The following is a 27,995-nucleotide window of genomic DNA, read 5'->3' as shown; positions in this document are numbered from 1 at the left end:
AGTGCCCTTGCCACAGAGGGAGCAGAGGGGCACCACGGTAGCTGCAGTGGAGTTCGTTATCAGCTAGAAGAGCTGGCAGGCTAGTCTGGTCCAGGCCGGGTACATTCCTGCTCTGAGCAGTAGGGTCCCACAGGAGTGGCCCACGCCACAGCCCCCAGGATGCCCAGCAGAACTGTCCGCTACACCCGCTACAGCCCACAGCAGCGGCGCCGGCGGCTGCTGGCTGATCGAAGTGTACACTTCCCTAATGATGTCCTGTTCCTAGACCACATCCGCCAGGGCGACCTAGAGCAGGTGGGGCGCTTCCTCCGGGCTCAGAAAGTCACCCTGGACACCATCCACCCCTCAGGTGAGTGCCTGGGGGGGCCGGCTGAGGGTCTGCGAGGCAGCCGGGAAAGGCCTCGGCCTTGACCCTGCCTGCCCTGCTTTGCCCTTCGCAGGCATGGCCGCCCTGCATGAAGCGGTGCTCTCTGGAAACCTGGAGTGTGTGAAGTTGTTGGTCAAATATGGGGCCGATATTCACCAGCGGGATGAGACGGGCTGGACGCCCCTGCACATTGCCTGCAGTGATGGGTACCCTGACATAGCCAGGTGAGAGAGCGAGGCCAGGGGCTTAATTTCAACTCCTCTGGCCTCAAGTGACCTCCAGGATGTGATCCCCCCACAAGTGGCCCTAGTGGTATAACTGAGAACCCTAAGGGCTCCTGGAATCTCCTTTCTGCCCTGCTGCCCTCCCTAGAGCAAACTGGAAAAGTCAGCCATAGTTTCCGAAGTCAGGTTTCTTCCTCCTCGTGAAAATAAAACACAGGTGGACCTGTTACCCTGCCTGCTACCCTGCTACCCTTGGCGTGTGTGTGTGTGTGTGTGTGTGTGTGTCCTCCAAGCGACCTCCCTGCTGTAACCAGGGCTGCCTTTTGCACCCCAGGTACCTCATCTCCCTGGGGGCTGACAGAGACGCAGCCAACAATGATGGTGACCTGCCCTCGCACCTCATTGACCCTGACTTCAAGGACCTAGTGGAGCTCTTCAAAGATACTAAGATGGACTGAGCCCAGCCCTGCCCTCCCAGGGCTCTCGCCCTCCCTGGAGAAGTCGGGCGCCCACCTCCCCCAGGTGCCAGGACATGCCCCACTGGCGGGGCTGGGAGCCGGCAAAGACCTGGTACCTGGACATAACCCCTGCCCTCACACCTCTGGCCTGGCTTTTTCTCCAGGTGAATTTTTTTTTTTTTTTTTGTGAGGAGATCAGCCCTGTGCTAACATCTGTCAATCCTCCTCTTTTTTTTTTTTGCTGAGGAAGACTCGCCCTGGGCTAACATCCATGCCCATCTCCGTCCACTTTACATGGGACGCCACCACAGAATGGCTTGCCAAGCAGTGAGTTGGTGCGCACCCAGGATCCGAACCGGCGAACCCCGGGCCGCCATAGCGGAGCGCGTGCACACTTAACCGCTTGTGCCACTGGGCCAGCCCTCCAGGTGAATTTTTTATTGTGACACTTTTTACTTTTTCAATAAACCTGATTTCCAAGCTCGTGGTGGTGGCCTGATTACTGAGAACTGGCTCGTCCTCCGGCTCCGGCCGCTTCCGGTGGTCGGCGAATCCCGCTGATCACGCTGACCTGGAGGTCCTGGTGGCAGCGCGGGAGCTGGGAGCCAGAACTCCACGGCTCCCGGCCCCCGCCGGCACAGAGCCCCGGGCCGCTCCGGCCCCGCCCCGCCCCGCCCCACTGCGAGCCCCGGCGGTCACGTGGCTCCGCCCCGCGACTGCGCGCGCGCACGGTTGCGTCACTTCCGGCTGGGCCCCAGCTGGCGGAGGCGGTGGCGGTGGCCGAGCGGCGAGGTGAGGCGGCAGCGGGGGCGGAGCGGGCGGGGCCCTGACCCGCCCTGGCGCGGCGGCCGGCGAGAGGAGGGCCCGGGCGAGGTCGCGGTGTGGAGGGGCGGGGGACTTGGCGGGGAGCCCAGCGCGGGCCTGCGTCTCGAGAGGTGAGCTTGGCAGGACGGCGGGGCCTGTCCTCTTTGGCCTTGAAGCCGTCGCCTGGCGATAAATGTCTCGCTGTCCCCACTCTCTGAAGGGACCGCGCTGAGGATGCTTGCTGACCCAGGCCCCTCCGCCGGGCTCCGCCCTCCGTCCTCCCGCCGCACCCGCATTCCTGGCCTCCCCTGCCGGGCGGAGCGGGAAGGGAGCGGGAAGGGAGTGAGCGAGGCCTGCTCCGCCCCGGGGAGATCCGCGGGCAGCAGCGCCCGACCCCCCGTGGGGGCCGCCGCAGGAGCGCGGGGCTGGAGGGCGTGGAGCCATGTGTAGGATGCTTCTCACTACGGTGCAACCCAGGTTATTAAAACTTAGAGTAATATGCAAAAGTCGTGTCCCCCGACCTGCCCCATGGGCGACTTCCCAGAGAAGATGGTCTTCTAGCTGGACCCCCAAGGATGAGTAGGATAGTTTGGGGCAGAGGGGACAGCCTGAGCAAGACGTTGGTGGGAAGCAGTGAGCTGCTTTCTGGGCAGAGAGTGTCGAGTTTTAGAGAGGAGTGAAGGTGGGGGGAAAGGGGGCAGGAGCGGAGTCCTGAAGGAGGAGGGCTTGATTTGGGGTGTGTTGAAGGAAGGTAAGATTTCCAAGTGAGGCAGGAGAGGGTGCACACATTCAGGTCTGCTGCTTGGGAAGGGGGCTGCTGATGTAACCCAGGGAAGAGGGTGGGAATGGTGCATTGCTTAGAGGCTTTGCCTGGGTGTCTTCAAGTGACCGCCAGGCCCCTGTTTGGCATCTAGTACAGCAGTATCCTGCTGGCACCTGTTTGGGTAGTAGATCACTTTCTAGAAGTCTCTTTGGCCAAAACCGGGCTGTTGAGAGCCCCAAAGGCACAGAATGTGACAGGGAAGTGGAATCTAAGAAACCTAGAATATTAAAAATTCCAAAGGAATGCAGAATGACCACCAATTGCATCATTGATTCTAACTCCGGAATATTTCCATCGTTACTTTTCCTGACAACAGAGTAGCATCTCCCCTCCTGACCTTAGGCATGTGCCTATGTGTGGGGAAAGAGTTTGTGACTGGAGGCCAGAGACTGGGCCTCAGGTCCCTTCAAGCTTGCCTCCCTGCAGGAGGTCTCTGAAGTGCCTGGTTCCCGTAAGAGCAAGTACTACATAGGCCCATCCAGGAAGACTCCCTCCCTGGCTCTGAGCAGAACCACGTTGATATCGGGGTTCAGGAACTTGCCAGGGGGTGCAGGCAAGGGGAGAGGCAGGCTCTGGGGTGCTCAGGACAGCTGAGCCGTCTAGGCTCAGCCCTCACTGCTGTGGCCCTGGAGGCCCAGAGGTTGGGAGCCCCTTGGGGTCCAGACCCTACTCTGCTGGGTAGCAGGCTGCTTTACCCACCGAGCCTCTGAAATGGGGGTTGTCAGGATGCCTTCTGGCTAAGTGTGGGATGTGAGCTGAGATTGTAAAGCACCCAGTGCTGTGGCTGCCCTGTAGTTAGCCTTTGGCAAGTATTTGCTGTGGCCGTTGGTGCTGCTGTCTTTTCACAATACCTGTACTTTTCTGGGTCTGCACCTACCTCTGAGTGGGCTGGCTCTACGTTCAGTTTGCCCAGAACTGCCCAGATTCATGCTTCATAATCAACACTGTCCCTTCACTCGCAGAAGTGCCCGGGTAGATGATACGTTCCTTCTCTGATCGCTATGTCCAGCATCACATTGGATAAGGAGTCACGGAGATCTCGTTTAAGTGGCTTCACGTGGTTATGCTTGGCTCCCTGTCAAGCAGGAGGGCCTAGCAAGCATTCATGGGGGTCACTTTGGCTCAGATGAGGACACTGAGGGCCAGAGAGGGAAGGGACTTGCCTGAAGGTGGCAGAGCAGAGATGGACCCTGCCATGTGCCCAGCATACAGCCTGCTGGATGCTGTGGGCTAAGCAGCCACGGACATCATTCGAGGCCTTTAGAGTGCACCGGGGCATGGTATATGGTTCTTTGTGGTGATGGCAGCAGCAGGCAGAGGTGGCTCTGTGGCAAAGACTGTGTTTGGAGATGGGCTGGGGCCCCAGCAGGCCGTGACACCTGATGAAATAGAATGGGGCCAGACTGAGGGCTGGATGGCAATAGAGGCCGGGATGGTGTCGGCTGGGAAGTGATCTGGGGAGAGGTGTCGGGAAGATCATGCTGGTGTCAGCATGTACCGAGGATTGGGGGACGGTGCAGGAGGCTGTCGTGACATGGGGGTTGGAGGGTGGACATTGGTGAAGGGTGACTGGGAATGGGAAGAAGAACTAAAGAGCACGTTGATGGAGGGTCTGGGAGGGAGGTCCCTGGGCTTGCTGACGGTGAGACCTGTGGGGAGAGGGGAGACTGTCATTATGTCGTCAGATCTGAGGTACCAGTGATTGTGAGCTGCACCTCGTGCCATGGTCCACTAAGAATGGAGAAACACTGAGGGCTGGCCCCATGGAGTAGCGGTTAAGTGCGTGCGCTCCGCTGTTGGCGGCCTGGGTTTGGATCCTGGGCGCACACCAATGCGCCGCTTGTCAGGCCATGCTGTGGCGGCGTCCCACATAAAGTGGAGGAAGATGAGCACGAACGTTAGCCCAGGGCCAGTCTTCCCCAGCAAAAAGAGGAGGATTGGCATGGATGTTAGCTCAGGGCTGATCTTCCTCACACACAAAAAGAAGAATGGAAAAACATTTGTCAAACTTTGATGTGCTAGTGATTGCTAAATGCAACCCAGGGCCGGCTCCGTGGCTTAGCGGTTAAGTGCGCGCGCTCTGATGCTGGTGGCCCGGGTTCGGATCCCGGGCGCGCCCCAGGGCACCGCTTCTCCGTCCAACGCGAGGCCGAGTCCCACGTGCAGCAACTAGAAGGATGTGAACCTATGACATACAGCTATCTACTGGGGCTTTGGGGGGGAAAAAATGAATAAATAAAATCTTTAAATGCAACCCAATTTCAAAGCTATTAAAATATGAAAAAAGTATCTTGACAGTATATATGATGAGGTCTTGAATTCAAGAGTTGAAGAAATAATTGTGCCCGATAATCATTGTGAGCAAAAGAGGACAGGAAAATAAGGGGAGGGAGATGGTTTGGGAAGTGGGGTGTGAGGTGCTTGTCACACACTCCCTCACCTGCCCACTGGGTGGCCTCTCTGACACAGGGTGTGTGACTCGCCCTCTCCCTGGGCCGCTGCCCCCCACCCACCCTTTACCTGCGCTACTGAGCAGTAGGTCTCCATCCTGCCAGACTCGAGGCTCCAGCCTCAGCGGGGCCGTCGGTGGCTTGGCGGGTCTTCTTAGGTGTCCCTGGCACTTTAACGGGCCTGTGCCATTCTCGCCAGTCCACTTGTCACCTGGCCCCTCCATGCCCACCTCTTTAGTGGCTCAGCTCAGTGCTTTCCCCTGGCGGTAAACATGCTCAGGTTTCCGTCTGCTTAGCTAAACACACAGCTGTCAGCCCTGGCCTCATGCCCCTCTTCGCAGCCAAGCATCCTGGACATCGTGGATGAGCGGTCTTGGCAGACTGGCCCACGTACTTCCCTCGCTCCACTAAGACTGTTCCTGCTGAGGCCAGTGGCGATTTTGTCATGCTGGTCCTGTGGTCATCTCTCAGTCCAGGTCTTGACTCCAGCTCCCCCTTGGATGTCTCCTCCCCGACCTCCTTCTCCCTCATCCTCTCCCGTCCACATCTCTGTGGTTCGGCCTTCTTCTCTGGGCTGCTCCCTGTAGGTACGTGTCCCCAGGCTCTGTCCTCAGTCCTTTTGGGTCCTTTTGCTCAGCATCAGTGGTACGATTCGCCTGCTGTTGCCGTGCTTCATGCTCTCGGCTGTGTGGTCTTCCATGGCAGGAATAGGCCCGATGTATACTGTCCCCTTCAGTGGCTCTTCCCTTTGGGTGCTTACAAGTGAGGCTTCTCTGGCTACTCATGTGCACCTCTGGGTGGCCATATGGCCTTTTCTCTCAGGTATGCACCTAGGACTGGAATGGCTGTCATATTTATTAGATTTTTTAATGGAAATTTCCTTTGGGGTCAGAATTGAGGGTTCAGCTCCTTGGAGGAGTCTGGGAGATGGTGAGGGTGAGTGAGCAGCTCACTGTCCCTTCTGTCTCCAGGGGAGCAGCAGGCCCCTGGCCTCTTGGGAAGCTCCTGGTGCATCAGGAAAAGCCTTGGTGATCCTGAATCCTGCCCTGTGGCAGGGTCTCAGCAGGGGTGGGGGTGGGGCCAGTACAAGGTCCTGGTGTAAAAGGCCCATGGAGGGAGAAGAAGCAGGATGTGGAGTTTTCCCACGTCTGGAAAGACCTGCTGGTGGGCCACAGGCCACTGAATTTGGGCCTGGTGAGGTGTGACCTCCCCCATCGAGAGGAGGCAGATGGTGGCTCGTTTTTAAGATGTCATTTTCTTTGTCCATGGTGTCCCGAGGATGTGAGGACCTGCTGAGTGTCTGGCACCTGGCAGAGGTGCTGTCCAGGACACCAGAAACCTCTTCACTGAAGTGCGATGTCTGTGCGGCGGGCACTTGGTGGCAAGGGCACAGTCCTGGCCCCGGGAACGGGGGCACCTCCACCAGCTCCTGGTCTGTTCAGGATGCCCAGCCGGTGGGGGCAGCGTGGGGTGGGTCCCCAGCATGGAAACTGAGTGCTCTGGGGGGTCCGGGGTTCGGGTCGTGGGCACGGCCCCCTGCAGGCCAGCTGCTCTGGGGCCAGCAGAGGCCAGGCCTCGGGACTGTAGAGATGAAGGGGAGCAGGTGAGGCACCCAGAGAACCCAACAGTGGCGTGTGTGTCTGTGTGTGTGTGCATGCATGCAGGTGGGGTGACGGGAGCCAGGCGGGGGCAAGCACCTGCGTTAGGCCTGAGAAGGTGAGAGGGGACCCCAGGCCGAAGGTACAGCACCCGTAAAGGCTGAGTGGCTCCTGGAGGCTGTGACCAGAGGAGGCCAGGCAGAGGCTGCTCTGGGAGGAGAGGCCGTGGGTGTGCTGGGAAGGCAGGTGCCCTGAAGAAGTGGTTGGCTGGGTTGAAGAGGACAGACTGCAGGAGGGCGGAGGGCCCCTGGGTAAAAGGAGGTAAAGGCCCGGCTGAGGGTGGGCAGGGGCTCGGTGGGCCTCCTGGCACTCCCTCCTGTTGTGTAATGAGAGCTTCCCAGCCTTGTCCCACTGCCAGCAGCCCGTTGGAACGAGTGTCCCCAGAGCACCCTCAGGCCAGAGAGGTCTTCCTTTCTGTGCTCTGGTGTTCACGGCGCCCGGGCAAGAGCACCATGGGCAGTGAGGTCCCTGAGTCCAAGAAAGGAGAAGCCACTTTGTGAGGGCTGGGCTCCTGCCCCGGGAGGGGCACAGGGTCCCACGTGCCCTCCAGGAAGCTGGTGTCATGCTTTGTTGTTGTTCCTCCCTTGGCCTGTGGGCTTGTGGTTACCTGTGCAGGTGTTTATTTTTTATTTTTTAAATAATTTTATTTATTTATTTTTCCCCCAAAGCCCCAGTAGCTAGTTGTATGTCATAGCTGCACATCCGTCTAGTTGGTGTATGTGGGACGCGGCCTCAGCATGGCCGGAGAAGCGGTGCATCAGTGTGCGCCCGGGATCTGAACCCAGGCCACCAGCAGCAGAGCACGCGCGCTTAACCGCTAAGCCACGGGGCCGGCCCTGTGCAGGTGTTTAAATACCAGATCGTTTATGTCACAGCGAGTGAGCCAGAGAGCAAGTACCCACAATGTCCCATCCCCCTGGCCTTCTGGGAGGGGCTGCAGCTACATGCTCTGTGCAGTCTGGGGCCCCTGGGCTCCAGGGGTGGGTGGGGGAGGATCTTGTGCTCAAAGCCTCCTCCCAGGGCTCCCCTTGCCCCCAGCACCTGGAGTTGCCCTGCTCTGGGGCAAGGCCAGGCCTGGGACCAGCACTGTGCAGCCAGTTTCCTCTCCCTGTGGTGTGTGTCTTCAGTCAGAGAGGGGACACTGTCCAGCTGGCCAGTTTGAGAGTGAGCCTAAAAATAGACCCCCACCCAGGGCTGTAAAATCCCCTGGGCTGAGAGAGAGGCTGTAAACAGACGGCACCCCAGGGTCTTGGTCACTGGGTCAGCCCTGGCAGCTTCCTCTAGGCTCACAACTTTCCCTCAGTCCTCCTGCTCTGTTGGGTTCTGTGTCCAGGGCACGCACTTGCTCACACCCCAGCCTTGGGGACCAGGAAGCTGGGCAGGCTCTGTGCATCCACTGGGCCTCGGGCTCTGCTGGACTCCTCACCGTTGGAAAGTGTATCCCGATTTTACAGATGGGAAACTGAGGCTCAGCAGAAACAACACACCAGGCAGTAAGGGCAGAGTCAGGGTTCACTGGGACTGCAGCCCTTTCTCACAGACCCGAACTCTGCTGTGAGAGGTGTCCCGTGACACGGGAATATCAACAGCGCTGCTGGTGCCATCTCCAGCTACGTGACTGTGGGGAAGGGGCTCCCTGGGCAACGGTGGTCCAGATGCTGGGGGCTGCCCAGAGTTCAGGCTGCTCCAAGTTGTGAGTCGTGCGTGTCACTGGCCTCCCAGCCCCCATCTGGCTGACCCTGCCCATGTCCTTAGCCCGAATTGTGGCTGGAACCCCCTTGGGGAGATCCCCTACTAGGCAGTGAGGCCACAGCAGTTTGTCTCAGCTTAAAGGGGGAGACAGATGTGCCCTGTGCCCGTCCCCTCTCGGAAGCCCCTCTGGAGAGGGCGACACTCCGACCATTCCCTTGTTCTGGGGCTTCCCTTTCAGAGGCCGAGGGGATCCAGCAGTGGAGTGCAAGCACCAGACACCCCAGCAATGACCAGGTGGGTCTTAGGCAGCAGAGTGGCCTCTAGCAGGGGCCGGGGGGAGCCCACTCTACCCCCCAGCTCCTCCTCACATGCTGGACTCCCCCCAGTTCCCCCGTCTCCAGAGTTGTCTACAACGGCAAGAGGAACAGTAGCCCCCGCTCTCCCCCCAGCAGCAGCGAGATCTTCACCCCTGCCCACGAGGAGAATGTGCGCTTCATTTATGAAGGTACACGGGCACCCCCAGCCAGGGCCAGGGCTCCAAGGAACTCCCCAGAGCCCCTCTCCTGCCCCTCCAGTGTGCAGGCTCCAGACTCACTTCCCTGAGCCTTCAGGGGCCAGGCAGGTGGGGTGACAGGGGGACCTGTCTGATGAGGACACCTGGTCCTGATAATGGAGATAGTCAGCGCTGTGGTGTTCCCAGCAGGCAGCACCCCAGAGGCAGCACATAGAGCCAGTCAAGTTTGCTTGGGGAGGGCAGGCCACCGTGGAAGACAGACAGTGTACCCTGGGGGCAGCCCAGGGGTATCCCAGAAGTAGTGTGGCTGGGGTGTGTGAGCACGTGTGCATACGTGTCCACGACATGTGCCAGGAGGTAGGGGCCCCCCAGAGGAATGACCTCTCTACCCCAATGGGGTCACATGTGCCTCTGTGACCGCAGTCCTGGTCATAACACAGATAAGGGAGAGGCCTGCTAGAGGAGCCGGGGCAGGGAGGCCGAGAGGAGAGTGGCCCAGGCAGGGCTCCCCAAAGGAGTGGAGTTGTGTTGCTGACAACTTCAGGTCCAGCAGGAGAGATTGGCAGGGTTGGGGAGGGGCTGCGAGAATGCTCTCGGGAGGGAAGGGGTAAGGGCGGACACTGTCCTGGCTTGGACACTGACTGGCTGGGACTCTGGCCAATGCTTACTGCCCAGCCAGGCTTGCGCTCTGACGCGCTCCCCGTCTCCCACAGCCTGGCAGGGCGTGGAGCGAGACCTGCGGAGCCAGATGTCAGGCAGTGAGCGGGGCCTGGTGGAGGAGTACGTGGAGAAGGTCCCCAACCCCAGCCTGAAGAGTGAGTTGGGCAGCTGAGCTGGGAGGGAGGGGCCTGGCCAGGGGCTGGGCTGGGGCAGCAGGAAGGCCCACCTGCAGCCTGCTGCCTGCTTCTGAGATAGCCTGGGGAGTGGGCTGGTTCCAGGGCTTCCCCACTGCTGACTGCTCTGACCCCGACAGCCTTCAAGCCCATCGACCTGAGCGACCTGAAGCGCCGGAACACACAGGACATCAAGAAGTCCTAAAGCGCGCTGTGCCCTTCCCCTGGCCTCTGGGAGATCGGAGTGTAGCTTGATGTTGGTCTCCTCGTCTCCTGTGGGCCCAGCTCCTGGGAGGGGGAGGGGCCGGTGCTCCCAGTGGGCCACAAACCCCAGAACCAGGACGGTGTAATTGATGGCCGAGGCCTGCCCCTTCTCCTCGAGCCCCCTCCTTTCCTCTTGGGGGAATCTCAGGCTGCCCCCTGTCATTGGGAGGGTCTGGGCCCGGCCAGCCCTTCCCCACCCCCAGGCCTAGCTGCATCTTTGGAGCCACACAGCCCTGCCTGCCCCCCAGGGCCTTGACCCTGACTCTCCTTCCTTGCCATCACCTTCCACTGCCCCCACCCTCCTATTCCTGACCACTTCCAGGGTCAGGAGGGAGAACAGGGAGCCTCTCTTGTCTCCGGGGCCAGTGAGACTGGGCCGAGTTTATCCCAAGGTGGCCAGGAGGCAGGACAGGGGTGGCGTGGGTCCCCCACTGACCCCTGCTGCTTCTCTGGCTTGGACACATTGGGGAGCATCTAACCTCCCACCTCACTGTCCAACCTGGCCCCTTCCTTCCCTGCATCAGCTTCAGGATGCCACCAGCTCTCAGGACCTGGGACACTGCTGGGTGCCCCCTCGAAGGGGTCCTGGGCAGCCAGGCCTGGCCCCCTGGTGTCTGCAGTCCTGTGGCCACAGCAACCCCCTTGGGCAGGAGCATGGGGCTAACACTGAGCTGGTGAGGCTGCCTGGTGGGTCCTGGCTCTGTGCGGTATGCTAGGAGGGTCACCAAGGCCCCTTTTTCTTCCTGTGCCCTTCAAAAGCCAAGCATCTGCGATGGAGTCTGAGGACCAGTGAATAAAGGTGGGGTGGCACTGGATCAGCCTCTCGGCGGTCTCTCAGGCCGTTGTCCTGGCAGCCCACACAGGGCTGGAAAGCCCAGGTCATGGGCAAGGCCCCTGAGCCCAGAAATTCTATCTGATTTCTGGGCTCCATCCACTAGGGTGTCAGGCTTCCTGGGGGTTGGTGGGAGGTGGAGGTGGGGGCCTTCTGGAGGAGAGAGGCTGCTGCAGCTCTTTTGGCCTCCCTGGGGAGGCCATTCCCTCAGATGTGGGGGCCCTGGAGGCAGCAGCATCCCTCTGCAGCCCTGGACCCACCCTCTGGACCATCGGGGGAGTAGCTCCTCCACTGTTGAGGTGAAGGAGTGGCTGCTGGGCCCTGAGAGACCCGAGTGCAGTTGACCTTTAAACCTGGAAAGCCCTGGCGGGCCAGAGCCAGACAAGCCAAACAGGAATTTATTTCGGGAACACCCTTTCCTGAAAGAGTATTTTGAGGCTCCAGTGGCCCCATACAGGGGGAACCCATAGGTGGTTCCAGGAGGCATCTTCTCCTGGGGTGGGGGAGGCTCCCCTGAGACAGAGGCGCAGGAAGGACAGTTTAAGTAATAAGCAGCCGCCGAGGCTTGCTGCCAGTGGGCGCTGGCTGGTGCCAGGCCCTGAGCCAAGAACCTGTGACCACGCAGCCTCGTTTGCTCCCTGGGGACCTGTGGGGTATCCTCCTGAGGGTTTGAGTGTCTGTTGGACTGGGTCACTTGGGTCTGGGGCTGGGCAGGGGGTGTGGGCCAGGAGTGGGTGATGCCAGCTGGGGCACAGGGGGCTACAGCCAGAAGTTGAGTGAGCACGCCGGCACACACATGCCCTCCACCCAGTGTGTCTTGGATCACTGAGGACAAGGCGGACCCGGTGGAAATGAGATCCTGTCCTGCTGTGGGGGTTCTGCAAAGTAAGGTCCCCTGCTGGGGAAGTGGAAGGGTAGGCTTGACCCTGGGGCGGCCCATTGCTGCACTCGTGACTTAGAGCAAGTTGCTTTGAGCAAGTTGCTGAGTCTCCGAGCCTCAGTTTCTTCAAGTCGAAATTGGTACCTACCTCCTGGGTGGCTGCTGAGTGCTAGTGCCTGCTGCCCTTAGTTACTTCGTGGATGGCCTGGACAGGACACATGACTCAGCAGAGTGAGCACAACCCACAAGACCTCAGAGGGAGTTTGGACATCTGCTTCAGGTGGCTGGAGTCATGGCCTTGCTGTGAGCCCTGGGGCACATCACACTGCTGCCCTGCCTGTTTCCCCATCTATAAAGTGAGGGTGTGTGCTGTGGTGGTCCAAAGGCCTCTTCCCGAAGGAGTGCTGAAGCCCCCAGGCAGCACACTGGGGAATGTCTAAGGAATATCATGCTGCATTAGTTAAAAGTCAACTTGATTTTGGTTCCAAGCCCCCTCTGGGTTATTCTCCCCTCCTGTGGGGCTGGAAGGTGTGAGTGGGGCTCGTGACCTCAATTCCATTCAGGCCACAGTGGCCTCAGAATCTGGGCCTCCCCTGCACACAGCCATCCTCCCTGGTCTCACCCAGTAGTGGTTGTGCCCTTGGGCCCAAACACTGCCCCCTCCCCACCCACGTAGGTGCGCCCATGAGAGATGACTCAAAGCCTTTTCATTTCTGCTGTTGCTGCCAATTTAACTTTTCTGTGAGGTAGAGGCCCTTGGCATGGAGTCTTTCTGCCAAGAACACCTTGGAGGTGGGAATGTGGTTAACAGGTCACATGCTGGGAGGGAGGACCCATGGGGCTCTGGAGGCAGGAGGAGGAAGTAAGGGGGGGTGGGGAGATGGGGCTGAATCCGTGGAGGGACACTGGCTGGGCCTGGAGACCCAAGTTCGCAGCAGACCTGCACTCCAGTGCTCCCCTTTCCCTAATGTGTCCAGACATCCTGTCTAGGTGTTTCACCTAATGTGAGGACTGGTGTGGTCACAGAGGGGGTCTCAGTGTCCAGGAGGGAGGGGACAGACGTGGGGCTCAGGGATGCTAGCTGATGGGGAGGGCTGGGTGCGGGTGGAGGGTGGGTGGTGGTCCCCCTGGTGGCTCTGCTGGACTCATGGAGGGGCGCTGCCACATCCTCTTCTGAGATGCTAGGGACCCTCACCAGAGCGGTGGGGCTGGCCAGCCAGCTGTGAGTGGCTGGAGACCCCGCCCTCTGCTTTGTACAGTGAGGGCAGCTGGGGAGATATGGTGGGCATCCCAGAGGAAAAGAGGTGTGCCCACTTCACCACATGCTGCTCTAGGTGCATGCATGTCACCATTTGCTTTCATTCAACGTTGACAACTCCATGGGGCAAGTTTTATTACCCTGGTTTTACAAATGAGCAAGTGGTGATCTCCTGTAAGAGACTGGCCTTATTCTGATTTTTTAAGCTTTTGATCAAAATTTTAACATAGTAAAATTTTTATTGAGCAGGTATTCTGAGCATGTTCATGTTTATTGAATGTGACCAGTAATTCCCTAAAGTCATCTGATACCCAGTCCATATTCCCCTAACATCTGAAATAACATCTTCTAGGTGGGTTATGGACTCAGGATGGAGGGCAGAGTGCATCTGCTTGACATGTCCCTAAGTCTTTCTTAATCACCCCCCCGCCCCCGCTTCCCTCCGTTTATGTATTGAAGACCACCTGGGCACTTGATGGAGTTTCCCATATTCTGAACTTGGCTGGTTACATCCTTGTAGTGTTAACAGGCTTCTTTGTCCCCTGCATTTCTATAAACTGAGGTGAGAGAGGGAGGGTTCATGGGATTCGTAGGAGGAGACTGGATGTAAAAAGATTGCTCTGGCTGCTGCGTTGAGAATGGGCTGCATGGTTCAGGGTAGAAGCAGGGAGACCTGTTAGGAGGGCTACCTCAGTGAAGCATGGGAGGAAGAAGCTGGGTGAAGAGCAGGTAAGGAGCTTGAGGTGGACGTATAGAATTTGAGGTGCCAGGTGGGAAGCTGAGTCTAAATCGTGGATTCGGGTGGGCCACAGGAGCTGGAGATACAGATTTGAAGTCATCTGAATATTGATGATTTTTTTTGTTGTTGAGGAAGAATCGCACTGAGCTAACATCTGTTGCCAATCTTCCTCTTTTTTTGGTGAGGAAGAGTCCCCCTGAGCTAACATCTGTGCCAATCTTGCTCTATTTTGTATGTGGGTCACCACCACAGCATGGCTTGATGAGTGGTGTAGGTCTGCACCCGGGATCTGAACCCATAAACCCAGGCTGCTGAAGCAGAGCATGCTGAACTTAACCACTATGCCACGGGGCTGGCCTCTGAATATTGATAATTTTTAAAGATTGATAAATAAGAGAGGAGGGTCAGACTTGATCCCTGGGCACTGCAGTCAGGGAGAGGAGGAAGAAGCAGGAAAGGAGACTGAGAGCAGTGGAGGACGAGGTCAGAGAAAGAGGAGGCACGGGGAGGACCTGGGGCTGAGGGCTGCCAAAGTGTCCAGGAAGAGGCTGAAGCAGCTTGGAGAGTGGATGTCCAGCCGTCAGCCTTCTCCTTCCACCCCTCCTCACCTAGAGGTTACCACTTTCAACTCTTAAGCTGATTCTTTGGTTTGTATTTCTATTTCTAAATAGCATACATGAACTATTACTTTTTGATCTTCCCATTTTGTTCTCTCCCCACTGCCCACTACATGCATGCCCTCTTCGCATCCACCATCCTCCCTGGATGGTTTTTTTCATCTCATAACTTTGGGTACATCAGTGTTGAGTATTTACATTATGATGTCTATGTTTGTATTCAGAGCTGAGCCATGTGGTAAATTGTGATTTTTTTTTTTTTTGTGAGGAAGATCAGCCCTGAGCTAACATCCATGCCAATCCTCCTTTTCTTTTTTCCCCCCTTTTTCCCCCCAAAGCCCCAGTAGATAGTTGTATGTCATAGTTGCACATCCCTCTAGTTGCTGTATGTGGGATGCCGCCTCAGCATGGCCAGACAAGTGGTGCATCATTGTGCACCCGGGATCCGAACCTGGGCCGCCAGTAGCCGAGCGCGTGCACCTAACCACTAAGCCACAGGGCCGGCCCCTGTGATTGTTTTTTCTTTTCTGCTCAACTTTTTGTTTTCCTTGGAGTTATTAATTGCCTTTTTTTTTGTGTGTGAGGAAGACCAGCCCTGAGCTAACATCTTATGCCAATCCTCCTCTTTTTGCTGAGGAAGACTGGCCCTGGGCTAACATCTGTGCCCATCTTCCTCCACTTTATATGGGACGCCAGCACAGCATGGCTTGACAGGCGGTGCGTTGGTGCGGACCTGGGATTTGAACCTGCGAACCCCGGGCCATCGAAGTGGAGCATGTGCACTTAACTGCTGGGCCACCGGGCTGGCCCTGTTGCCTTCTTTTTTCATTTGCTTAGGTGTCTATGTACTAAAGCTAATTAAGTCCAGGTCATCTGAATCTCCTCTCAGTGTGCTCAGTCACTTTGATCCCTTTGAGAGTGTCTCTCTTGGAGCCTTCTGCCCTGCTTGAGGCCCCCTCCTCTCAGTGGCCCACACTGCCTGGCACACAGCTGCAATCCTAAGAATGTCCCTTGACTCTCCTAGGTTTGATCCTTGTTTATTGTAGTCCGTATTTTCCTTTTTCTTGGTCTCCACGCTCATTTTAGTAGCATGCATGTGTGATACACACACCCACACACATATACATATGCTGGGCGGTACCCATGCATTCTTCTTGGGGAAGGACTAGGGTGGAGGTGGGAAGGGAAATAGAGATGGGGAAAGGGCAGAGGGCCTGGAGTGTTTATCTTTCTGGATGGAAAGTGATGCTGTGTGGGTGCTGGACCCTGAGTTAGAAAGTGGGTTTCCCACTCATTCCCCCCTCCACACCTCCTCCCTCCACCCATTTCCCTTCTACCCCACCTGCAGAGCTGCCTGGTCAGAACCAATGTTTATTGGCTAGGTGAGTCGAGTCCAGCCCCTGCCAGGCCTCCACCTCCGCCCCTGACTCCACCAGCCTGCTCTAGTTCCCTTGGGGACAAGGACAGGGGTGAAGGAGTACAAGGGCAGAGGGAGTCAGTATGGGGAGGGCTGTCGGGAGGCCCCTAGGTAAGCAGCACACCCCCTAAGGCAGTCATCCACCCCAAGCTCAGCTGGCGTGAAGGAGAACTTGTGTCCTGCATTGCTCATGCCCACAGAGGCTCCAGGCATTGAGGGCTGGTGGGGTGCCCCTGTGGCAGGGGCTCGGAGGAGAGTCAGGGCCTGGGGCCTGTGGGGCCTGGGACAAGAGGTGGCCTGAAGCCTCAAGGTCAGGGGCTGCTGGCCTCCAGCTACAGGGCAGCACTGCCTACAGGTCCTGCAGAGGTGCAGCTGGCTGCACTGCCTCCGCCCTGCAGCCCCTACCAATCACAGCAACCCACCTAGGCCACAAGAGAGCCCAATTTCCCCTAACTTCCCGCTCCCCCCTGCCGACCCCTTCTTGCTTCCCTCCCTGCTGCATCCAGGCCTGCAGTGGACATGGGTGGCACGGGATGAAGGCCCCCTGAGGAGGGCCCCAGTGCCTGGCGGGTAATTCTATTTACCTTTCCTGAGAGGCCTCATGTCATCTTATTTGCTCCAATTAGCCCGGCTCTGCCTGAGCAGCTACAGGGCTCAGCGTTCACCTCCTACCAGCTCCTGGGAGCAGGGACACCTGGCTGGCCCATCTGGCTTGTGCTTTCTGCTCCTGTGGCCCTTTCCTCCTTTGACAGCGCCCCTCTCCCCAACAAACACCACACCAGGCATTACAGGACAAGCAGCAGAGAGTGCTCTAGAGGGGTGACCACAGTCCTTACACGGCCTGCTCCTGCACCTGCCTCCACTCTCTACATCAGACACACTGTCCCCAGATGGCAACTTGGACCTCAGGGTGCACCCCAGACAATCGGGACCCCCACCCTAGCAGACCGCCTGGTTCCTCTTTTTTATTTTTTTTATTTATTTATGTTTCTGTGTGTGTGTGAGGAAGATCAGCCCTGAGCTAACATCCACGCCAATCCTCCTCTTTTTGCTGAGGAGGAGTGGCCCTGAGCTAACATCTGTGCCCATCTTCCTCCACTTTATGTGGGACGCCGCCACAGCATGGCCTGATAAGCGGTGCATTGGTGCGTGCCCGGGATCCGAACCCGGGCCGCCAGCAGCTGAGCACGTGCACTTAACCGCTACACCACGGGGCCGGCCCCTGCCTGGTTCTTCTGATGTCCCACGCTCAGCTCTTCCTTGGTGAGCATCAGCCCTCGCTGCCTGCCAAGGAGGGTGCCCACCCACCATAGCAGGGATGACGTCCTCACTGCACACAGCTGCCTTTCCACATACACCTGGTGCAGCGAGGACTGGAGTGGGCTGGGCCTCTGCTGAGTGACCACGGTGGGGCTGTGCTTCCGCAGAACTGTGGGAAACTGTGCTGCCGCCTTCACTTGGACCACTTCAATTTTGGGAGTCCATTTCTCCCCACTTCAATCTGCTGTGTGGCCTGCGAATTGCTGGGGTGGCCAGGGCTGGGAAGAAGTAGAGACCTGTAGAGGACAACCAATTCTGGATTGTCCAGCAATGCCCACGCTGGGCCTGAGTCCAGTCCTGGCTGTGGCTCCAGCAGGGAGCCAGGGGTATTTGTGTGGGGTTGGTAGAAGGAGTGTGATGCTGGTGGCCTTCCTCGGCCATCACCCTCTTGCACGTCCCTCTGCTGGTGAATGGTGAGCCTCTGGGGGTTGGGGGCCAATGCTAATGGGGGACCGTCCACTCTGGCCCAGGATGGGAGCTAGCCCCACTTGAACTGGGATGGGAGGGTGGCCAGAACATGCTCCAGTGGGGACAGGGAGGGCACTGCCAGCCACCACTCACACTTGGGGACCCCTTAGGGATTCCAGCTCCAATTCATCTGTAAAAAGGGGGCTCCCAGAGGCAGCACAGCAGCACGAGACCCCAGCCACGCTGCTCCTTTCCGACATGGAGGCCCTGGGCCCAGCCTGCCCCTCTCCTCCAGCCCAGCTCTCCAGTGCACGGCAGCCACTACTTGAGCTCTTTATTGTTGGAGGACACACATTTCCTCGAAGACTGGACACACCAACACACGTGGGGACACGAAGGCATGCATTCACAGAACAGCTATCCCCATACCACACCCTGCCCCCCACCCCAGGCACAATGCAGGTGTGGGGAGGGGAGGCCCCACCCATCAGACCACCACCCTGGGGGACACGTGGATGATGGGACTGCTGTCCGGCTCCCAACCCGGCAACTTCCATCGGGCATCTGGTTCTGGATTGTCCAGTGATGCCCTCTCTTGGTGCCTGAGTCCAGCCCCAGCTGGGGCTCCAGGGGCTTCAGAAGGGGCGCTCAGCCAACCCAGGGAGGCCGCTGGCCAAGCGGGTCTCTGCAGAGGGGTCCTGGCTGGCCCTGTTGCTGCTGCCACCCCTGGAGAGCAGCAGCTTCTCGCTGGGGGTGCCACCGGCGGGCCGGGCTGAGCTCGTGTGGCTGCCGATGTGGCACTCCTCCTGCAGTGCCTTGCCTGTGCGCCAGCGATGCCAGCGCCGCAACAGCTCCGACTGCACCTGGGGTGGACGGGCAGGTTGGGCCAATCCCAGGGCCCCCCTATCCCACCCCCCAGGATCCCCAACCTCCCAGCCTTGGAGGGCTGTATGACACCCTGGGCATAGAGCAAGATGGGCTCTGTCACTATAGAATGCTGGGGTCTGTGGCCGTCTGGGGAGGGACCCCCCCATCACTGTCTACTCCCTGAGGACTGGCTGAAGCTGACCCATCTCAAGAGGCCCGACACCCAGCACCATGGCAACTGCGCTCAGTAAGTGCAGGTGGACTTGAAGGGCTGCACCCCTGCGTGGGGCTGGTGCTGGGTGCCTATGCTCCTCTCTGGCCCCCACCCCAGGGCTGGTCCCAGACGCCCCCCACCTACCTCCTTGTTGAGGAAACAGTAAAGAACAGCCACCAACAGGCCCTGGAGAGAGGAGGGGGTGGTCAAGGCAGCACTGGGGCCAGGGGGCCGGGCTGTTATGGGGGGATGGGGCGGGCACCTGGAAGGAGCTGAGGAAGAGGTCAAAGAAGAGCTTGGCGGAGCGCAGGGTGCCCTGGGCGTGCTCGTCAGTCACGAAGGCGAACACTACCTCGTGTACCCCCAGCAGGGGGATGAGGGTCAGCGTGGACTTGGCCAGCCTGTGGGGGTGGAGCCTGAGTCACTGGGGCCTCACCATGCTCCCTAGGGCCCTGGGGTCCCCACCCCCCCCCCCTCTGGCCCCTGAGGGGTCTCCAGGTCTGGGAGCCGCCTGGCCCCCACCGGCCACACCCACCGGAGTTTGTAGTCAGTGTAACGCATCTGGTGGGCTCGCAGCTTGGCCACGAGGATGTGAACGATGCGGAGAAAGATGAAGAAGTTGATCTGCATGTGGAAGGCACAGCTCAGGGCAGCCCCCAGGTCCCCACTTTCCCTCTTGTAGCTGGGCCTGGCAGCCAGACGAGGCCCAGCTCATGTGGCCCTGGGGCTGGTCGGCGCCCAGCCAAGGATGGGCACCTGGCCTGAGGCCCAGGGCGCCGGCCAGTGTCCTGCTTGAGTGCCATGGCCTCCCTCCTTGTGCGCCCAGGCAGAATGCTGCCTCTTTGCGCTGCCACAGGCTGACAAGGAAAGAGGGGGCTGCGGGGCCGACCCCACCAGCCTCTGAACCCCTCCCTGCGGAGCCAGTAGGTGCCTCATTTCCTCACCAGGATGGCTAGGAAGACAGGGAAGCGCAGGATCCACCAGAAGCCCATGTTGTCATTGCTAGTCCAGCACCTGCAGGGTGGGGCTGGCTCATGTCCTGGCAGCCCCCCAGCCCCCCACCCCTTGGATTCCGTAGAGATCTAATTAATGCCTTGGGAAAGGAAGGGAAATGGGTCACGAATGACCCCCATCCCTGGGGAACCAGGTTTGCTCATCCCCCTCACTGCCTCTGGCCAGAGACCCCTGTACTGCCTCCATGCACTGAGCCACACAGCCACTCCCCATAGGCCCAGCCCAACACCTGCCGCCGGGAGACGTGAGCCCCTGGCCACCCTGGGCCCGTCTTCTGATCAGCTCATACTCACTGGATGTTCTCGAATAGACACTTGACCACTGCCCAGGGGATGACGAACAGCATGGGGGCACCTGCAGGTGGGGGCCGAGCAGCTGTGGTCCCATGGCCCCAGCCAGCCTGCCCCCCGCCAGACCAGCACACTCACCCCAGCCGATGCCAAGGTAAAGGGCGAAGAAGCTCCTCTCGGGGAAGGTGGCCAGGCCCAGCAGGCTGTGCAGGTACACACCCTCCACCAGCAGCCAGCAGTAGTTGGCCATGATGCCATACTGCATAAACACTGCAGCTACCCGGCAGCCAGCCACTGCCTGGCCACAGGGGCAGCGTGAGCTCAGGTCACACAGCCACCTACCACCCCGGGGCCGGGAGGCCAGGAGGCTAGGTCTGGGCGCTCACCTCGTCACTCAGCCAGATGCTTACGCTGAGGTCATCACCAATCTTCTGGCTGTAACGGGTCTCGAGCAGAGTGTCAATGACCAGCACGGAGCTGGCCTTGAGCACGAAGGACACAAACAGGTTCACATGGATGTAATTTCGGGTGCAGTGCAGCTTGCTGCAGGGACAGCAAGTCAGCACTTGCCCGCTGCCCTGCCCACCGCGGGACCCCTGTGCTCTGGGTGAGTGGGCCTACCTGAGGCCCAGCAAGATGGCCAGGGCCAGGAGAAGGGCCCCGAGGGAGAGGGAGTACCCCACCGTGTACATCACCTGGAAACTGCTGTACATCTTGGCCACCTCTCTCTGCAAACCACAGTGCCCCATCAGGGCTGGGTGGGGCCGCCTCACCTGTCCCCACCCGGCCCCTTCTGTGTCCCCCTTGGGCTGACCTGGACCTCAATCTCCTCGTCGTCCATCTGGCACTGGGAGGCATTTCGCCACGGTTGCCCCTGGGGCCCACGCACCCACTGCCCGTCGGGCCCACACCTCTTGAACACGAGGCGGTGCTGCACTGGGGGGGCAGGCTCTGGTCAGCGCCCCACCCCCAGGCTGGGCTCCTCAGCCACCCCCCACTCCCCTCTGTGCTTACCTTTGTGGTACCAGGGCAGGTACCAGGGGCAGGAGATATTGGCCGTGGTGTTGGGAGGGGTGTCTGGCCAGCAGGAATACTTGTCAAAGGTTCTGTTACAGACCAGCTCTGCAGAGGCAGGAGCAGGATGGGGGGCTCCCTCAGCAGGGCCTGGCCTGCACAGCCCCCTCTTGGAAGCCCCTGAGCATCATCTTCTGCTCCTCAGCATGCAGCCTCCCCACCCAGGTCTCCCCAAACATTCCACCTCCCCTGGACCTGCCCCCACCTCCAGTCCAGCCTGGCCCTGAGCTCCACTTCTGCCCAGCTACCTCCCCTGGGATGCCTCGCGTCTCCAATGTGCCCCAAACCCACCTGGGGCCTCCCCTCTTCCGAGCGCCCTTCTTGCAGCACTTCCTCCTTTGGGAGCTGAATCCCAATTCTGTTGGCATCCTTCCGGGGTCCAGCACCTACTCTGTGGTCGCACCCTCTGCTCCCCTCTGCCCTCTGGGGCACAGGTCCCCTCCCTCACCTGGCCAATGGCCCAGCCTCCCGGGCAGCTCCTCCTGCCCCAATCTCTTGCTGTACCTCAAATGACCTTCAGAACTCATCCAGATCGCTGTACCCCGTCCCTGCCTGACCGTCCGCATGGTGGTCCCTCTCCATCACCCTCCCCAGGCCTTGTGTGGTCTGCCCATCCCTCTCGTGCCTCCTCTCCCCACAATGTCTGCCCACTGGGCCTTGAGCTCCATGCGGGCAAAGACTGCATCCCCAGGCCCAGCAGCAGGGGAGGGTGGCAAAGCATGCCAATTCTGGGTCAATTTCTTTTTTCTTTTTTTTGAGGAAGATCAGCTCTGAGCTAACGTCTGATGCCAATCCTCTTTTTTTTTTTTTTACTGAGGAAAATTGGCCCTGAGCTAACATCTGTGCCCATCTTCCTCTACTCTATATGGACACTGCCACAGCATGGCCTGACAAGCGGTGCGTCGGTGCACCCCCAGGATCCGAACATGCGAACCCTGGGCCGCCAAAGTGGAGCACGTGCACTTAACCACTGTGCCACTGGGCTGGCCCCTGGGTCGATTTCTTTTTCTTTTTTGATTTTTTTGCTGAGGAAGATTTGTCCTGAGCTAATATCTGTGCCAATCTTCCTCTATTTTGTATGTGGGTTGCCACCACAGCATGGCCGCCGACTAGTGGTGTAGGTCAGTGCCCAGAAACTGAACCTGGGCTGCAGAAGCTGAGTGCGCCAAACTTAACCACTAGGCCATGGAGCTGGCCCCTCAATTGTACCTTTTTGTGTGTGTGTGGAGATTAGCCCTGAGCTAACATCTGATGCCAATCCTCCTCTTTTTGCTGAGGAAGACTGGCCCTGGGCTAACATCTGTACCCATCTTCCTCTGCTTTATATGGGACGCTGCCACAGCCCGGCTTGACAAGCAGTGTGTCAGTGTGCACCCAGGATCCGAACCCTGGGCCGCCGCAGCGGAGCATGTGCACTTAACCGCTACACGACTGGGCCGGCCCCTCAATTCTACCATTTTTGAAATTTCCCGGTTGTGTGGCCTCGGGAAAATCACTGGCCTCTCGGTGACTCAGTTTCCTCACCTGTAAAAGGGGGTGGGGGAGTGGGGGGACAGGGCCTTCCCATGATGAGAGCTTAGTCAACACCGCACGGCCGAGCACTGGACCCGGGCGGGAGGCTGGGGGGCTCACCGCTTGGGGGCGGCAGCAGGCTCAGGTTGTGGAGACACTGGTCGCCATAGAGCTTCCACTTCTCAAACAGGAAGTCCATCACCTGAGCGGAGGGGGCCTGTGGCTGGGGGGATAGATGGACCGACCAAAGGGACAGAGCTGTGTCAGCACTAGGGGCAGGCAGGCAGTGGGAGCCCCTTGGGGCCAGGCGGGTGGACTGGCAGCGTGCTCACCTGGCAGGCCAGCAGCAGCAGTAGGAGGAGGTGGGGGCAGCGTGGCCAGGTGGGGGGCATGCCTCTGGGCTGCTGCCCCCCACATCTGGCTGGGGCTGCACAGCTAGGGCAAAGGGGTCCTCCTGGGCACTCACACTCTTCTGGGGGCTGCCGAGTGTCGGAGCAGCTGGGTCTGCGGAGGTACCACTAGGAGTGAGGAGACCCAGCTGGGCTCTGCCATGACCAGCAGGTGTCCTGCTCCCCTAAAACTTCCCCTCTGAGACTCTGAGTCCTGTTGATGAAGTGGGAGCTGGGGCAGGAGTAGTGGCTCTTTGCCAGTGATGGGTTGGGGTCCTGCCAGGTTTGTAGGGGCTGTGCCGTCTATCCTGGATGGAGCTGCGTTTCCCATGGCCTATGGCTGTCTGTCTGACAGCTCTGACAGCCCCAGAGCCCCTCTTCTCTGTGCTGGTGGCAGCCACTGTCCTGCTTGGTGGCAAAGCTGTCGGAGAGGGGAGCAGCCTCCCCAGCTGCCTACTTATTCTAAACCCCGAGACAGTCAGCTTGCTGGGCCAGGGTGGGATGCTGGGGCCATCCATCACTTGGCCCCCAGTGCTGTGGTTATCGAGGTGGCCCCAGACCAGCTCCTAGCCTTGCCAGGAGCCAGGAGTGTCAGGCACATGCTCAGGGTGGTCCTTGTCATATGCATGCCCCCTTTCCCAGGACTGGGGTGTCGAGGTGCCCCCACGGGTCCCATCCAAGGCTCAGGCTGGGCTCCCTGGGTCCCGTGGGTCCAGTGTGCAGGAGGCTGGCAGCGCATTCCTTTGAGATCAGCCCTGCTGGCTGCTAGGGCCCAGACTCGGGACCCCTGGCCCCATGGTGCCTGCAGAGGGGCTGAGGTGCCTGGTCCTGGGCTGGAGCCCACATCTGAGCTGGAGTTCGGGCACAGCAGCAGCCCCATAATCCTCCTTTCATTGCTTCCAGAGCCCATCTTCGCACCAGCTGAATTCCACGGGGGCAGCAGGGAAGGGCTTCCCTCGGGGCCTGGATTCAGGGCCCCTTGGAGTGACTCATGCCCCCCTAGGGCTGTGAATGGGCCCTTCTCTGGGCATCCTGGTGTGGAGTGAGAAAGTGATGGACAGACTGATGGACAGATGGACGACTGGCTGGCTGGAAGGCAGTGCCTGGGAGAAGCCAGGGGGAGAAAGTCGGGGGTGGTACAGGCTGTGGCTGAGGTGGAGGGTTTCAGAACACCCTGGATTTCAGCTTCCTCCCATCAGAGTCCAGCTGGGCCCTTGGGAGGCCAGCTCAACCCGGGGCTTCCCTGCGATTCACTCCTCTCCCCTAACTGAACCCTGAGATGCCACCATGCAGGCCTGAGACCCGAGGTGGGCACCTGGATCACAGCCTGCTGAGGCTCCTGACCCTGGCCCTTGGGCCACGGCACAGGCTGGGCCTGGTGAGGCAAGACCAGTAGTCGCTGGTCCCCAGTCCCTGAACCAGGTGAGGTATCACCCGGGCTAGGGCTTCGGGTGGAGGAGCCCAGTGTGGAGGCTTACTTGACAGAGAAGGTAGCAGGCAGGTGGAGGACGAGGAGCAGTGCAGGTATCCCCAGCCCTGGGGACACCCAAGGGGACTTATCTCCTCATTCTGACCAAACAGCCCCATCTGCTGCCCTGTCCCTTGCCTGCCCAGGCCACTGAGCTGCATGGGTTAAGGAGCGACCAGGAGCAGGCCTCTCACCCACTGTGCCTGGCTGCTGGAGAAGAAGGGGAGGTGGCTTGGCAGGCTCAGGGGTCCAGGGGTGGCCTGAGCCTCAGCCTCACCCTCGGTTAGAAGCTCTGGGAGCAGGGGAGGGGGAGAGTGACAAGGGCTGGCTGGGGCAGAGGGGACAGTGGAGGTGCAGGCAGGGGACATGGGGAGGAAGGACACTGCCTGATAACCTGTCCCCCGCCCAGAGGCCCTGCAGCAGGGACAGCACAGGGAGGAGCTCTGCCAAAAAAGGACAGCACCTGGGAGCCCAGCTTGGGCATGGCAGCCAGGGCAGGAGTGGCAGCCAGGGCAAGCCTGGCTCTGCCTCAACTTCTCCCTCAGAGGACTGGGAGCTCACCTTGCTGGCCTGCTAGGGCTGATAGGAGAACCCAATGAGCCGATGCGTGGGGAAAGGATGGGTATGGCCACACGGAAGGCTGCTCAGGCCAGGGCAGCAGGCCTTCCCGCTAGGGGGTCAGTTAGTCTGGGGACCCCAGAGGGAAGCAGAGCCCAGAGCTAAAGGGGAGAGAGGGATGGGCTTCCCTGGGGCCCCTCCTTCGCTGCCCCTCCCAGAGCTTTCTCCATGGCAGCCAGGACAGAGGACTGCAGGGGACTCTCCATGTCCCCCACTCCCACCCTGGTCTGCCGGGTGGGGCTGGGAATCCTTGAAGACTCCCCCCCACAGCTCAGCACCCACAGCTCACAGGCTGTGTACCCCAGCTAAAGGCACCCCTATCCCCAGGTCCCTAGGGGTCAGGGCCTCAGCACCCCCCACCAATACAAGAGGCTGAGGGTGATCCCCCCCATTAGGCATCTGACAGAAACATGAGAAGGTGCAGAAGTGGGTGAGTCCTCCATCCATTGCGAGGGAGTGTGGGCAAGGAGAATTCTAGACACTTCTCTGAATAGGGGTGGGCAGAATGTGGGGGATATGGAGTGACTTTCAGCTGTGCAAGGTTGAGGTTCTGGGGGCCCCCCAGGAGAGGGCGACATTGCAGGGCCCAATTCTGGTCCTGGGACCAAGGGCAAATGATTTAACTTCTCAGAGCCTCAGTTTCTCCACTTGCAAAGTGGAGATCCCTGCCTCCTCATCCTCAAGGAGGAAATGAGCTTTGCCACTTGCAGGGAAGGATGGATTATCATGTCCAGGCTCCATCCCTACTGTGGGGGACACTGACCCCAGAGGCAGCCTGTCAGCTCTGGGGATAAATATCTGTTGAATGAATGAAAGGACTGAACCCCAGGATGATGAGCAGCCAGATGTGGGGGTGCCACTCCTGGCCTCCCATTGGCCCGGTGCCGGGACTCATAGTCCACCTTATTACCCTCTGGCAAGGGAGCCGGTGGGGGTGGGAATGACCCTCCAGGGACCCAACCCTCCTCCCTTCATGGACCAGGTGACCTGGCTCCCTCTCAGGCCCTGGCCTGAGCCCCTACAAATGTCAGCCCAGGACTGGAGATGCAGGTAGGGACTCTCCCAGGGCCGGGTCCCCCCAAACCCCCAGCCCTCCCTCCACTTCCCCCATAGATTCACCCCACCTGCCCCCGCTCCTCGCTGAGCTGGCTCATTGGCACATGCTGAGCCCCATGCCCGGCAGAAGGCACCACTCCTGGGTGCTCATGACTTGGCCAATGACCCACCAACTACCATTGGGCATCGCCTAGGAACTCCCAGACCTGGAGCTGGGGTTGGGGCCCCTGGGTTGGGTGGATGGCCCTTCTGGAAAGCCATGGTCACCCTGAATCTCCCCAGGATCCTAATGGGCGGGATTGAGGCCTCCTAGCCTCTGAGAGCTATGAGGTGGGGGGGAGGTGTTTTTGTGAAACCGGATCAAGTAGTGGAAGGTCATGGCCCCAGGTCAGGATCAGGGGTCACAGGCTGTTGACAAAGCCTGATTCCTGTGTTCTCCTCAACCCCTGGGGGTGGGGCGGGCCTGGATGCCGGCCAGGGTGCAACTCCCCCACCAGCCCTCATCACCCAGAACAGAAGGACAGAAAAACAGCCCGGGCCGGTCCTTGGAGTATGCGGGCACCCGCCTGGACATCAGGGGTCATTCGGTTAGAGGTGGGGACAGAAACCCCGCGAAGTGCGACTGGGGGCCGCTGGAAAGGCGCCAGCAGGGCAGGGCAGTGACACCCCCCCTTGCTGCGGGTCAAAGTGACAAGTGTGGACCCTTCGGAAGAGCGGACCGGTGGAGTGCTGACACCCCTCGTCCCCTCCCCGGTAATCCCAGGCAGCTTGGATAGTGCTGGGGGAGTCCTGGGGAGCAGGGGGGATCCGCTGGAGGAAACAGGGCTGCTGAGGCCCTCTGCGGCTTTGGGGGTATCTCTGCGGAGCTGCGTGTGTCCCATGGGGAGAGGCGGCAGCCAGGGGGGGTGTGGAAGAAGGAGTCGGAGCAGAGTGGGGCAGCAGGATAGAGCGCCTGGCGGCCAAGACCCCCCTCCCCACCCCGGGGCCGCGCTCCTCAGGGAGAAGAGGACCGGGGAAGCGCTGAGACCCCCAGCCCCCCCGACGGGTCGGGACCCGGTTGACCGTCCGAGCTGGAAGGGTGCATCCCGGAGGTTGGGAAGGAGGTATCCGACGGGGGTGAAGACGGAGACACCTGGGACCTCGAGACCGCCCAGCCCACGACAAGGGTCCCCGCCGGCCAGTTCTGCGCTCCCCCATTCTGCGGCCCCCCGGCCGCGCCCGCCCGGCCGCCTCTGCGCAGGTGGCTCCGGGAGCGTCCCCTCGGGGTCGGGCCCAGGGGCTCACCCGGCGCTCTGGCTTCGGCTCCGCGCTTCCCCGCCGTCCTCTGCGCGCTCGGGTGGCGGTCGGCGGCCGCTGGTTTCCACGGCGCTGCCGCATCAGGGTCTGCGCCGGCTCCCCGCCCGTGCCCCGTGCCAGCCGCGCGCAAACTTTACGGAGGCGACGCTGGGCGGCGGTGACGGTAGCGGCGGAGGCGGAGGGGCGGGGGCAGAGAGCGGCCCCGGGGCGGGGGGTAGTGGCTGAGGGTCCGCCCCCGCCCCTGCCTCTGTCTTCCCGACTCCCCGCGGGGAGCAACAGCCTGCGCCCCGACTCCTGGCCTGGGAGGTCGTGCCCGCAGACCCCTCCCCGCCGCCCCCCGCCCCGCAGAACCCCGCCCCACGGACCGCTGCCCTGCAGATCCTCGCCCCTCGCCCCGCCTCGCAGACCCCTCCTGGCAGACCCCACATGGCAGACCTTTGTCCTGCAGACCCCCAACCCCCCAGCTCATTATGTAGACCCCTGCCCGGTGGACCCCCGCCCCTCGGACCCCAACCAAGCAGACGGCGGTCACAGCGGATCTGCAGCTCCCTGCGGGGATAGGAGGTGTGGATGGACAGGTGGGGCTGTGTGGAGGGCGTGCCCAGAGGTCGGGCTGTGACTCGGCACCCCTTCCTCTAG

General features: G+C 60.2%; 3 protein-coding genes across 4 annotated transcripts; 2 read left to right on the top strand and 1 right to left on the bottom strand.

Moving 5' to 3' along the window:
* On the top strand, window positions 1-1,611 carry PPP1R27 (protein phosphatase 1 regulatory subunit 27). Its single transcript, XM_004432864.3, has 3 exons — window positions 1-349; window positions 441-591; window positions 926-1,611. Exons 1-3 carry the CDS (start codon window positions 160-162, stop codon window positions 1,047-1,049), a joined length of 465 nt encoding a protein of 154 aa, XP_004432921.1. The 5' UTR covers window positions 1-159; the 3' UTR covers window positions 1,050-1,611.
* A 178-nt stretch (window positions 1,612-1,789) lies between these two features.
* MCRIP1 (MAPK regulated corepressor interacting protein 1) lies at window positions 1,790-13,309 on the top strand. Of its 2 annotated transcripts, none has more exons than XM_087441790.1 (5): window positions 1,790-1,841; window positions 8,715-8,770; window positions 8,863-8,981; window positions 9,704-9,805; window positions 9,964-13,309. In XM_087441790.1, exons 2-5 carry the CDS (start codon window positions 8,763-8,765, stop codon window positions 10,026-10,028), a joined length of 294 nt encoding a protein of 97 aa, XP_087297916.1. In that variant the 5' UTR covers window positions 1,790-1,841; window positions 8,715-8,762; the 3' UTR covers window positions 10,029-13,309. The 2 variants fall into 2 exon arrangements, with proteins under 2 accessions (XP_087297916.1, XP_087297915.1); XM_087441789.1 differs by lacking the exon at window positions 1,790-1,841 and adding an exon at window positions 1,911-1,984.
* Window positions 13,310-18,056: 4,747 nt separating this feature from the next.
* GCGR (glucagon receptor) lies at window positions 18,057-27,501 on the bottom strand. The gene is made up of 14 exons (XM_004432862.3): window positions 27,345-27,501; window positions 22,862-23,033; window positions 22,650-22,752; window positions 20,958-21,065; window positions 20,758-20,879; window positions 20,565-20,671; window positions 20,330-20,486; window positions 20,082-20,241; window positions 19,947-20,007; window positions 19,584-19,653; window positions 19,175-19,263; window positions 18,902-19,040; window positions 18,784-18,825; window positions 18,057-18,421 (listed from the first exon to the last, which is right to left on the bottom strand). Exons 2-14 carry the CDS (start codon window positions 22,919-22,921, stop codon window positions 18,194-18,196), a joined length of 1,446 nt encoding a protein of 481 aa, XP_004432919.1. The 5' UTR covers window positions 22,922-23,033; window positions 27,345-27,501; the 3' UTR covers window positions 18,057-18,193.
* Between the last annotated feature and the right edge of the window lie 494 nt (window positions 27,502-27,995).

The sequence above is a fragment of the Ceratotherium simum genome, chromosome 16, assembly GCF_057802395.1.
Source record: "Ceratotherium simum simum isolate JZ-2026a chromosome 16, ASM5780239v1, whole genome shotgun sequence".
Taxonomy (NCBI): Eukaryota; Metazoa; Chordata; class Mammalia; order Perissodactyla; family Rhinocerotidae; genus Ceratotherium; species Ceratotherium simum.
This window is presented reverse-complemented; position numbering and strand designations above follow the sequence as displayed.

Bases quoted from the DNA above. Each gene is read 5' to 3' on its own strand.
- PPP1R27 (XM_004432864.3), top strand. From the start codon at position 160: ATGCCCAGCAGAACTGTCCGCTACACCCGCTACAGCCCACAGCAGCGG. The intron at 350-440 runs GTGAGTGCCTGG...TGCCCTTCGCAG, and splicing joins GGACACCATCCACCCCTCAG to GCATGGCCGCCCTGCATGAA. The intron at 592-925 runs GTGAGAGAGCGA...TTTGCACCCCAG, and splicing joins GGGTACCCTGACATAGCCAG to GTACCTCATCTCCCTGGGGG.
- MCRIP1 (XM_087441790.1), top strand. The intron at 8,982-9,703 runs GTACACGGGCAC...CGTCTCCCACAG, and splicing joins TGTGCGCTTCATTTATGAAG to CCTGGCAGGGCGTGGAGCGA. The intron at 9,806-9,963 runs GTGAGTTGGGCA...TGACCCCGACAG, and splicing joins CCCCAACCCCAGCCTGAAGA to CCTTCAAGCCCATCGACCTG.
- GCGR (XM_004432862.3), bottom strand. From the start codon at position 22,921: ATGCCCCCCACCTGGCCACGCTGCCCCCACCTCCTCCTACTGCTGCTG. The intron at 20,880-20,957 runs GTAAGCACAGAG...CTGCCCCCCCAG, and splicing joins CCTGCCCTGGTACCACAAAG to TGCAGCACCGCCTCGTGTTC. The intron at 18,826-18,901 runs GTGCCCGCCCCA...TCCTCTCTCCAG, and splicing joins TCTTCCTCAGCTCCTTCCAG to GGCCTGTTGGTGGCTGTTCT.